Source organism: Dysidea avara, chromosome 10 (assembly GCF_963678975.1).
Source record: "Dysidea avara chromosome 10, odDysAvar1.4, whole genome shotgun sequence".
NCBI lineage: Eukaryota > Metazoa > Porifera > Demospongiae > Dictyoceratida > Dysideidae > Dysidea > Dysidea avara.
In genome coordinates this window covers 13,945,333-13,956,312 of record NC_089281.1, presented here as the reverse complement: position 1 = coordinate 13,956,312, position 10,980 = coordinate 13,945,333, and the positions used below count along the sequence as shown (strand labels likewise).

The following is a 10,980-nucleotide window of genomic DNA, read 5'->3' as shown; positions in this document are numbered from 1 at the left end:
GGTTATGATGCGGGCGTAACCAAGCAACACGCTTCCATGGTGACGTTAGAAACAATATGGCGAATTGCTAAAACTGGGCGATGGCTGAAGTAGACGCACAATTTCAAGCTGCTAAGTCCGTCTTGCTACAAACGAGTACTGACTCTAAACTAAACCTGTGAGTGTTTTTAAAAGTGATGAAGTTCTACTTAAGTGACGCTAAACACTTCTAGATACGATCATTTAACAGAATGCATCTCAAGGGTGTTAGACGAGCGTCCTAACAACGCTGCAGGTATGCTACGATACATTTTGTATACCATTAAATCACCCTGTATAGATTTACTGGAGGATATTTCTCGTACAATAAAGAAGGAGAAATTACAGTTGAAAACTGATACATTAGTGGTAACCAGCTGTAAAAAAATACCTTAATTCCTAGAGCATTTTAATAGGATGAACAAGAGCCGACTGCTGAAGTTGACCTGGCTGTTAAGCAGAAGAGTTTGTATGAGGTGAATACAATGGTCAATTTTGTCCTATCAGTACTAGTGTTGGTATAGAAATCAGCAGCCGATGAAGACACTGAGGTTGATGAAGAAGTTGGTGTACCGTTTCCAAACCTTCAAGAGTCTGCCCATTACTTTGAGATGGGTGGAGTAAGTAGAAACTATTTAATTACAACCCGGCAGTACCATGATTATGCACACAATTCTTCACAGATTGGAATAAGCAAAGAAGAATGTTCTCGTGTCCTTCTCTCTCTCAAGAAGTTAACCGTCACAGAACCATTATCTACAGTCAGATTTTGGGGTAAACCAATGTGTAGTATAATTTTTGCATACCTATATACTGTTATGTTCCAGGGAAGGTATTTGGTCTGGAGGCCAACTACTACATAGCAGAGGCAGAGTACCAAGAAGGAGAAGGCGAAGAAGAGGAAGAGGATACCCCTCAACAAGAACAAGTGAGCACAAGTAGCTATGCCATTAATTGTGGATGATTCTCTACTTCAGTCACAAGAAGATGACCAGCAAGATGATGCAGATGAAGACGGTGGTATGTGACAAAGTGTGTGTCATGTTGATGTTACTCACATGATGACAGAGGGGAAACAAGAGGATGTGTTGCCTAAACCTGATTGGAAGCCTCCCCCAACTATACCCAAGGAGGCAAATAAAACTGGTACTAATAAGAAAACTTATTTTGTTTGCAACGAACGTGAGTTGATAATAGATGAATTTCATAATAAAGATGTTTTAACTGTTGCCCCTAGCAACCAATATTGTAAGGGGTTGATGTCTAAAGTAACATCTCCAAGTTTTTAAAAAGATAGCATATATCTGTATAGTGTAAATATTTGATGAGAGAAAATTTTGATGAATGGAATGATCATGTGTTTTGACAAGTAAAAATTTTGCTGCAATATTGTATAAGAGAATCAAAAATTTGAGGGGGGAATTTCTGACAAACTGCAATGCAAATCATCAAATTCGTCAAAATTTCCCCCGTTAAACTTTTGTGCTATGTGGTATGATGATGTATGTCATGAAATATTAAAGTTTGTAGTATTCCCATGTATTATCTATGTGAGAGGGCAACAGTTGTTCCCTCACCCCTACAATTCAGGTTGCTGAGGGGCAACTTTAATTCATCTATTCACTATTTATATTATGGTCAATAATAATAGTCCCACAATTTTTTGTAGCTGATGGTAACTGGACAAAATTACCATCAATAACACCAGTACAAATAACACATGCCCGAGAGATTAGGAAACTATGTACAGGCAGACTAGATGCTCCAGTAAGTCACCCACCAATGACACATTCAACTAAACCAAATGGTGGTCTCTTAGGTCACTTCATTTCCTCCATTTCCGGGAGAGGAGTGTCATTACTTGAGAGCACAAATTGCACGTATATCAGCCACTACACAAATTAGTCCTACAAATTATTATATGTTTGATGAAGAGGATGAAGCTGATGATGACGAAGCAGGTAATGTCTGACAAGACATTAACAGTATCATACAGTATTACATGAATAGTGAGAGATAGTTACATTGTCAATCCTGACTTTGATGGTCTGAGGGCAGCAGAGTTGGCAGATGACAGCCTGACCAATTGGTGTCATCATGTTCAGTACATCCTACCACAAGTACTAAATACTGGATATTAGACCTGTAATGTACAGTCCCACTGTAGGGTAGGTGCACATGGTTCAATCCTGTACAAAAAGCTGAAGATGAATTTGAGGACGAAGAGGATGAAGAAGAAAAGGAGCAACCTGAGGAGCCAGAACCAGAGATTGGACCACAACTCTTAACATCCATCAGTGAAGATGACAGTCAGTTAATAGCAGCACACTTTTACTTCATGTCATATCCATGAACATCTAGAGGTGGACCACATGCCAGCATGGTCCTGTAGACTATCATCAGGACTAGTACCACAATATGCTATAGCTATTGTTAGTTCTAATTTATGGCCTGGGGCACATACCTTTGGCTTCAACAAGTAAGTTATTCTTTAGATGAACATTTTATTCAGTCACACCTACAGGACATTTGAAAATGTTTATATTGGGTGGGGATTGAAGTACCAATCTGGTAGCTTTAATCCACAACTTCCACCAACTGTCCAAGAGGAGTTCCCAGCTGGGGCAGACATCACAGAAGCAGTCGACCCAACAGTAGAACAGGAGCAAGCACTATGGGCCGCCCAGAAGGAGGCGCAGGAACAACAAGAAGAGGAGGAAGAGCCAGATGAAGAAGATGACGATGATTAAATAGTAATATCTTGACATGTAATATAACAAGGTGGTTATATGCATACAATGCGAGCATATGATGCATGATGTTCTGCAAGTCCCTCATATCAAATCAGATACTATACAGAATAGCAACGACAAAATAATACATGTAGCTCAAGTAACACAATCTCTCACCATTCATTGGCATTTCATCTATCTGTGTGCTGTAGTACTGTTCTATGTCTCGTAGTATACGAATGTCATCGCTCTTGACAAAGTTAATGGCTACACCTTTTCTACCGTAACGACCTGAACGGCCAATTCTACATACAAAAAATGTTCACAATTATTCAACGAAGTGTTAGTACTACCTGTGGATATAGTTTTCTCTGTTGTTGGGTAAGTCATAGTTGATAACTAGGGATACTTGTTGTACATCAATACCGCGTGCCCATAAATCAGTTGTAATGAGTACTCGACTACAACAACGCCAATTTATGAACTAATATTACTATTATGTGTAGATAGAATACCTCTCTCCTCCCCTGAATTCCTTCATGATAGCATCTCTTTCTTTCTGGTCCATTTCTCCGTGCATAGAGGACACAGTAAAATTGGCTTCCCTCATTTTCTCAGTCAGCCAGTCAACCTGTCAAAAAATATGGTGGCTGAGCTGGGCACAAAGCAGGGTTGAATAGGTTGCTACCTTTCGTTTGGTGTTGACAAATATTACAGCTTGTGTGATGGTCAAGGTGTCGTACAGGTCACAGAGTGTGTCAAATTTCCACTCCTCTTTCTCAACAGCTACGAAGAACTGCTTGATTCCTTCCAACGTCAACTCATCACTGAAGGAATAATATATTTCATAATGCAACACACAACACAAACAATGGCTTACCGTTTCACTAATACTCTGATTGGATCGGTCATAAACTTTGTGGTAATTTCTAATACTTCATGTGGTAGTGTTGCACTAACCAACACAACCTGAAACTAGTATACACAACAGCTCAACTGTAGTAGGGTAGTACCTGAGTGGCTGGTGGCAGATGACGATAAATATCATAAATCTGTTCCTTGAATCCTATTGCACACATGTAGAAAATGTTGTAGCCCTTAGTGTACCAGAGTAGTACCTTTAGCTAACATCTCATCTGCTTCGTCCAAGACCAGCAACTTAATGGAGCGTGTCCGCAAGTTACCTCTTCTAATCATGTCTATAGTAAAGAGTGGTGATGTGTAACATGTCAACATGTATACAATAAGAGCAAAGCTTTCTGCTGCACACATAGCTAGCTACCCAGTTGACTGTGACAACTGTACACTACTAGGTGTACTATTAAGTACCTATAAGTCAGTGCAGGCAAATCTTCTCATCACAGAGGAAAGAAATTTTTATAATTTTCATTCTTTTTTTTGTGTGATTTTTTGTTGTTAGGCTTAGACAATTACAAGTACCCTTGTTAATCTGGATAATGTAGCAGTTTGAGAATGTTATCTTACAAATTCAACTCGTGCAATCTTTCCTTTATAACTGGTTATACACTATGTGAGACATGGGCAGTTCCCCAGTTAACACCAAGTATATCCATTAACACAGCTGGATAGGTTATTTCCTCAGGTACCCATTAATATAATTGGATAGAGAATGGAGAAAAGTTGGTATCTTGCACAAGGAAACAACACAAACACACACTACATAAAGATTTCAGCTACTGTTGTATGTACATAATGGCCAGCTCACTTGGGACGCTATATCTATCAGTCATGCAAGCAACACCTATATAGGACTAGTATCTTGAAGAATAGCTTAGCCACGTCTAAGATGTGGACACCTGAAGTCCTCACTATGTGAGACATAGTCAGTTGAAACTTGTTTTTTTCTTTCTTTCTTAGCTAACACCAGGTAATTCAGGTCCCCAATTAACAATGTTCCAAACAGTACTGAATCCTATACATGCTACAAAATGCGTGCACAAATACAGATGGACGGATGCATGCACGCACGCACACACACAACTATTTATGCACAGCTAACCAAACACCCTTCCTGGTGTTCCTGATACAACATGTTGGCCATAATCCAACTTTCTGATATCTTCACCAACATTAGTGCCTCCAATACATGAATGACATTGAACATTCATATAATCTCCCAGAGCTAACACCACCTGATCAACAGTGAACCACATGAAAGGTCAATGAGTCAAACTGGGTGTACCTTTTGAGTCTGTTGTGCCAATTCTCTGGTTGGAGACAGAACTAATGCCTGTGTCTCTCTTGTCTAAAGGACACACTTTTAGACACACCAACAGCATATTAAATGTAGTTACCTGAATATCAAGGCCTTGTAATATAGAAATTGAAAAGGTAGCTGTTTTCCCTACACCAGACTGAGCCCTAATTGGGAGATAATACTACCATTGAGTGGTGCAGTTTATTACTCACTGAGCAATTACATCTCTTTTAGCTAGTATAGGCCCAATCGCCCTCTGCTGGATGGCTGAAGGCTTCTCAAACCCTATCCATACACTAAAGTACTACAGCACAATTCTATTTAATGCACCTCACCATATGCATATATTCCTCGTAATAAATCATCCCTAAGACCCATGTTATCAAATGTCGGAATAACCTCGACTCCTTTGCTGGTCTCGAAAACCATACTAGCATCAGCATCGCCCAGGAGGGCTTTCCTCTGCACGCGGGCTCGTGCGTCCATCGCCATTTTAAATGAGTCCTCACGTGTCGTGGGCGTCTTGCAACCGGCAATGTCTTGTAGCGCAGTGAAGGCGAGACCAAGAGGTAAGTTGTCATAATGTGTAAACTAACTGTGTTTGGCGTAGTTCATATGATGTGAGTTTTGTTATTGATCACGTGACAGTGCTAGTTATAGCTGGAAGTACTGCTGTGGGAAAGACCGAGTTATCCCTACATTTAGCACAGAGGCTAAATGGAGAAATAATTTCTGCAGACTCAGCACAAGTACAACTCATACACATAAGATAACTTGCTAATCATACGTACACTACAGGTCTATCAAGAAATGAATATTGGTACAGCTAAAGTAGCTGCAGATGTCAGTGTCCCTCACCACTTGGTCAACATTGTCCCAGTGACTCACTCTTATGCAGCTGGAGAGTTCAGGAAAGATGCCCTGAAGGCTATTGAGGTGTGGAGCAGACTCTACCTGGCTTAATGCTGATAATTTAGTGCATTCTCACACAGCCACACTTTTTTCTCTGCACGCCATCCCCAGTGTAAGAGTCTGCAATGTAGCAGACTACCTAAAGGCTGTATGAGACTACACATAGTGTGATGCTATTCATATACATACACACATTTACAATAGGTTTCTCACTTTTTGTGCAGGCTATTTTATCACGTGGAAGGACACCAATTGTTGTAGGTGGTACTGGGTTTTATGTCAACACACTTCTCAGTGGTGAGTCCACAGCTCCTGCGTCCACTGCTGAGGACAAGCAGCATGTTAATCAACTGATAGCTAGTAAGACATGGGACCAGAGGTGAATGATTTATAGTGTTACATCAACTTCTGACAACCATCACTAGTTTAGAATTGCTGAAATCATGTGACCCCCAATATGCCAGCTCCCTTAATGGTAATGACTGGTATAGACTAAGGAGGGCATTAGAAGTGTATCACCAAACTGGAAAGCAAGGCAGTTTTGTTGCAATGGATTTTAATTATTATTGTTGAACAGGCCAGTGTCTACATTCAAACCAGATGTTGCAGATGAACTACTTCCATATAACTACAAGTGTTTGTTTCTAACTATGCCAAGAGCACTGTTGTACCAACGTATAGATACAAGATGTACACAGATGATTAAAGAAGGTCTACTGCAGGTAAGTCTATTTCACAAAATAGGATGAAAATTAATTGAAAAATAGGAGACAATTATGTTAGTCAAGCGGCATGGTCTAGTAGCTGACAGTTCAGCTGGCCGCAGTCTAGGGTATCGGCAAGTATTAGAGTTTCTACAACAAGTGTGGAGTTTCCTTGGCTCAGCTCAGTCAAGTTACCAAGCTAAAGTAGCTATACTCTAATATGTATGTGGTGATTGGCATCTGATGCAGATGAGTGGTAAAGAGTTGCAAGCAAAGTTTTGTGAGTTCTTTGCAGACTTTCAAACCAAGACAAGGTAATGGAGTTTCACCACACAACACACAAATATATGCTTGCATGCATGATGGTATAAGATTATTTAAATGTGCTGTTCTATTAGGAATTTTGCAAAAGATCAACTGATATACTTTAGACCACGCGAAAGTTTTCATTGGATAAATGTTGCCCCTGGTAACCACCGGTTACCCATGGAGACATTGGCAGATGTTGTCACCAATTGGTTTATACATGATCACTCAATACCACAGGACATCGATGGTACCAGCTTAAAACAACTGGTAGGTCCCACAGCTCTGAGCTTTGACAATGTACACACTGTAAGTGTTGATCTCTCACTTTAGACAAAGAATGAACAACAAGAATTATTGAAATACAAGTCAACCGAACCGTTCACAACTAATGAAATAGATGTAGTGTTAGATCAAATACAGCATGATTTAAATCAATTACATAATTAGTGCATTACGGCGTAATTCACTGGTAGATTTTATTTATAATTACCGAGATAATTGCCTGACCATCTTACGAAGCCGAGGACGAAGCAGTACTGTGGAGTTGACTACAGGTGATGCTTGTGACACTATTTGTATTAATCTGTTCCTTCGTCGGGTGGTTGTGTTACACACACTATTACAAGCCTTACTACGTCATAAAGAAGGCACTACGTCTATCTGGACCTCAGCCATCCCTGTACTATGGTAGCTGCAAGGAAGTAGCTACCTTGGGATACCTGGAAAGTAGAAGAAAGTGGGCATCCAAGTATGGTACAACGTTTCTGTACTACCTGGGAATTAAACCAGTAGTAGTGACTCAAGATTTGGAGGTCATCAGATCAGTGATGGTGAAGAATTTTGACCGATTCATAAATAGGGTTTACACTCCGCCATTGTTGAGTAAGGATGAGAAGAATGTACGGGGTTTGTTGTTTGCACGTGGAGAGGAATGGCGGAGAATGCGGCGTGTACTAACTCCAATGTTTAGTAGCAAGAAACTGAGAATGATGGTACCACTGATCCAGGAGAGCTGTGAGAGATTGAATGAGAAGATATCAACAGCTAGTAACAGTGGTGAAAGTGTAGATATGTGGAAATGGTTTGGACTGTTTACTATGGAGGTGATATTAGCTACTGCATTCAGCCGAGATGCTGGCACTCAAAATTGTAGTGATAATCCCCTTACTAAGGCAGCTGCTTCTGTTTTTAAAACTACTAGCTTTGGTAATGAGGCACTTGAAAAGTTACTGACGATGTTATCACACTTTCCATGGATGGAACAAGTCTTAAGAAAATTCATAATCAGATCTCAAGCAGCTAGAAGTTTTAATTATTTGGAGAATACAGCATTGAAGTTAATTGAAGATCGCAGAAGAAGCATGTCAACAGCAGTTGATAATCTACCTCAAGACTTGCTACAATTACTACTAGAGGCACATGATGAGGATGAAATAGGAACAGAGACCAGATCGAGAGGTTGTCTGAGTAATGAAGAGGTTGTAAGGGCCATCATCACCATTTTATTAGCCGGATATGAGACAACCAGTAATGCATTGGGTTACACAGCTTATCTGTTAGCACTTAATCCAGCTATACAGGATAAACTTACAAGAGAGATACATGACTATTATGGTGCTAATCCAGATGCCTCCCTGTATGATGCAGCAGAAAATATTGACTATGTTACTATGGTACTCAGTGAGTCACTGAGGTTGTTCCCTCCTGCTCCTAGAACTAATAGGGAATGTAACCAAACATGTGTTGTATCTGATAACCTGGTGATATTAAAGGGAGTTGATGTTAATATTCCCATCTTTTTGCTTCATCGAAATCCTAATTATTGGCTAAATCCAGAGAAGTTTGATCCAGAGAGGTTCAGACCAGGTGAACCGTCCTATCCTCCTTTCGCATATTTACCATTTGGAGAGGGACCACGTAATTGTATTGGGAAACGACTAGCTTTACTGGAAGCCAAGATGGCTCTAGTGTCCATCATTAAAGATTTTCACTTCAAAAGAACCACAGACACTGAAATACCTCTTGATTTAAGAGTCGGTGTCACAATGTCTCCTAAAAGTGGGATATACTTAAACATTGTATCAATCTGAACATCTTGTACTATATATTTTGTAATTACATAAAATTGGTAGTTTGTCAATACTATACAGCATGCATTTATCCATATTTTTGCAGCTTTAAAGCATTATGGACTCCATGTTATGTTACAGACTAGCTGACATCTGTGTCACTACATATACATATAGTAACTCAAATGTATGGTGCTAAGGTAATCCACACTGACAAAAACTGTGAAAATAGGGTGTGGCCTTCAATAAATTGAGCTGAGTGAAAAAATTGTAAATTCAAAAGTAGTGGCCAAGAAATGGCTGCAATGTAAATAATGCACACAGAACATTGCATCCATTTCTTGGCCGCCACCTTTGATTTTATTTTATTAATATTGCTATTGTATAGGTTGTGTCAATTACAGAGGATTGTCATTGATTTGACATAGTTTAATACATGTGCAATATGTGAATATGCCAAGTTGTAGTGAGGCCTCTTATTCACAAGTACTGTAGTAATCTTTTTTTGGAGTTTTAATGCTCTGAGATCGGCTACACTTGATGATGACTATTTGGAAGCAAAGCATCTTAAACATACTGTGTCTTTGTTAATTATTCCTTGTTTTTGCAAGACACGTGCACTTTAGTATCATTCAAATCACCACCTAGCTGGTGTGCCTATATGGGCAATGCAAATACATCAGAAAAAAGGTTTCTAAGAATCAATGAGTAATATGGCTGCAGGTTCAAGGCTGCCTAGGTCCAGTCAAGGATTTTTTTCTCCTTTTCAAACATACTTTCTGTAACAACTTTTAACTGGCTGTAGGACCAGGTGTCCTACAGACCTTCAGCACTTGTGCTGTAAAGCCTTAATAATATAAATATATGTATATTATATCCATCGCCTATGCATGCCAGCTATAGAGTAGAGTATAACATTACAATCATTTATCCATGCATCATGTATACTATAGTTTTGTCATGCAGTAGTCATATTATTATGTCCAACTGCATGCTAACCTGGCATTGATAATAAGCACAGGATATATAGCTATAAGTTGTGCATGAAGAAGAAAAAATAATAATCACAGTATACTTACAATTCTCGACTGCTCTATTAAAATGTTTTAGTACAACATACATGATGTGATATAGTCTCTCAGTGCACACACTATGAGTCTTCTTTTTTTTTTGAATGAGAATATTTCAGGAAGCATTTTTGATAGAGTCCTGCATAGCTAATGATTATCACTATTGACATGATTGCAGGATATTTCTATATTTTTACCCAATCACAAGGAGGTAATCAATCAACCAATATCCATTCCATAGAAGATTGTCATGTTTTACGTTTTCATGCAATGGCCACACAAATGGCATTTTAACCCTAAGAAGTGTAAGAATTTCTAGCAGAAAAGAACATCATATCTAATTTATCAGAACCTTTTCAGGAATGAACGCATCAAGTACATAGCCACCAAAGTCATTGCCTTCCTACATCTTAAATATAGTGTCCATTGTCCATTGTCCATGCCCTTACCAAACTTAGCTAACTGTTACAAAGCTATAAGTGTTTCAAGACCGATGGGGGGTATAGCTTCTCCTGTATGGTACCCCCAGCCCATGCATACTTAGAAGCAGTTCAATGATCAGGGCAAGATGGATTCTCAAGTGTTTCATCCATGTGATTTAAAAAGCAGGAGGAATAGAGCTAAATTACCTTTGATGTGCATTGTACATAATACTATCCCAAATGATTCCTATCCTGAGAAAAGGCCAGTCTACTTCAATCAACAGTGATTGAAATACTCTAATAGAGCAATCACATTAAACACTTTAATAGAACAGTCACGAGTATGAGTGTAGTTATTTATTACTGTACAAACTCTATACAGAGTACTATTACATACAGAATATATAACAGCTAGCTAGTTTGTAATTGACTAGTACATGTTTCATTACATTCCTTCCCTCAAATTAGCTAGGCAAGCTGGATTAATTAATTACTTAATTAATTATAACTTGATGTACAGAACTCG

General features: G+C 39.1%; 4 protein-coding genes across 4 annotated transcripts; 3 read left to right on the top strand and 1 right to left on the bottom strand.

Moving 5' to 3' along the window:
* The first annotated feature begins 1 nt into the window (after position 1).
* Positions 2 to 2,931, top strand: LOC136236131 (radial spoke head protein 6 homolog A-like). Its single transcript, XM_066026232.1, has 15 exons — positions 2 to 157; positions 213 to 274; positions 320 to 387; positions 435 to 494; positions 543 to 638; positions 702 to 792; positions 846 to 946; positions 996 to 1,038; positions 1,087 to 1,200; positions 1,688 to 1,785; positions 1,838 to 1,979; positions 2,029 to 2,138; positions 2,186 to 2,327; positions 2,380 to 2,497; positions 2,543 to 2,931. The coding sequence occupies exons 1-15, from the start codon at positions 81 to 83 to the stop codon at positions 2,766 to 2,768; spliced, it is 1,548 nt and encodes a 515-aa protein (XP_065882304.1). The 5' UTR covers positions 2 to 80; the 3' UTR covers positions 2,769 to 2,931.
* On the bottom strand, positions 2,765 to 5,494 carry LOC136236137 (eukaryotic initiation factor 4A-III-like). The gene is made up of 13 exons (XM_066026237.1): positions 5,304 to 5,494; positions 5,181 to 5,253; positions 5,066 to 5,132; positions 4,954 to 5,016; positions 4,771 to 4,903; positions 3,869 to 3,949; positions 3,764 to 3,816; positions 3,631 to 3,719; positions 3,439 to 3,577; positions 3,266 to 3,381; positions 3,104 to 3,211; positions 2,928 to 3,055; positions 2,765 to 2,869 (listed from the first exon to the last, which is right to left on the bottom strand). The coding sequence occupies exons 1-13, from the start codon at positions 5,458 to 5,460 to the stop codon at positions 2,853 to 2,855; spliced, it is 1,224 nt and encodes a 407-aa protein (XP_065882309.1). The 5' UTR covers positions 5,461 to 5,494; the 3' UTR covers positions 2,765 to 2,852.
* Positions 5,409 to 7,355, top strand: LOC136236136 (tRNA dimethylallyltransferase 2-like). Its single transcript, XM_066026236.1, has 10 exons — positions 5,409 to 5,537; positions 5,617 to 5,717; positions 5,767 to 5,904; positions 6,105 to 6,259; positions 6,306 to 6,410; positions 6,458 to 6,602; positions 6,648 to 6,788; positions 6,834 to 6,898; positions 6,983 to 7,160; positions 7,224 to 7,355. Exons 1-10 carry the CDS (start codon positions 5,504 to 5,506, stop codon positions 7,338 to 7,340), a joined length of 1,179 nt encoding a protein of 392 aa, XP_065882308.1. The 5' UTR covers positions 5,409 to 5,503; the 3' UTR covers positions 7,341 to 7,355.
* Positions 7,349 to 9,112, top strand: LOC136236132 (cytochrome P450 3A24-like). The gene has a single exon (XM_066026233.1). The coding sequence runs from the start codon at positions 7,451 to 7,453 to the stop codon at positions 8,981 to 8,983; it is 1,533 nt and encodes a 510-aa protein (XP_065882305.1). The 5' UTR covers positions 7,349 to 7,450; the 3' UTR covers positions 8,984 to 9,112.
* Positions 9,113 to 10,980: the final 1,868 nt, after the last annotated feature.

Bases quoted from the DNA above. Each gene is read 5' to 3' on its own strand.
- LOC136236137 (XM_066026237.1), bottom strand. From the start codon at position 5,460: ATGGCGATGGACGCACGAGCCCGCGTGCAGAGGAAAGCCCTCCTGGGC. The intron at 5,254-5,303 runs GTGAGGTGCATT...GTGTATGGATAG, and splicing joins ACGAGGAATATATGCATATG to GGTTTGAGAAGCCTTCAGCC. The intron at 5,017-5,065 runs GTAACTACATTT...TGTGTCCTTTAG, and splicing joins TACAAGGCCTTGATATTCAG to ACAAGAGAGACACAGGCATT.
- LOC136236136 (XM_066026236.1), top strand. From the start codon at position 5,504: ATGTCTTGTAGCGCAGTGAAGGCGAGACCAAGAG. The intron at 6,260-6,305 runs GTGAATGATTTA...AACCATCACTAG, and splicing joins AGTAAGACATGGGACCAGAG to TTTAGAATTGCTGAAATCAT. The intron at 6,603-6,647 runs GTAAGTCTATTT...ATTGAAAAATAG, and splicing joins TTAAAGAAGGTCTACTGCAG to GAGACAATTATGTTAGTCAA.
- LOC136236131 (XM_066026232.1), top strand. From the start codon at position 81: ATGGCTGAAGTAGACGCACAATTTCAAGCTGCTAAGTCCGTCTTGCTA. The intron at 947-995 runs GTGAGCACAAGT...TCTCTACTTCAG, and splicing joins ATACCCCTCAACAAGAACAA to TCACAAGAAGATGACCAGCA. The intron at 2,498-2,542 runs GTAAGTTATTCT...TCACACCTACAG, and splicing joins CATACCTTTGGCTTCAACAA to GACATTTGAAAATGTTTATA.
- LOC136236132 (XM_066026233.1), top strand. From the start codon at position 7,451: ATGCTTGTGACACTATTTGTATTAATCTGTTCCTTCGTCGGGTGGTTG.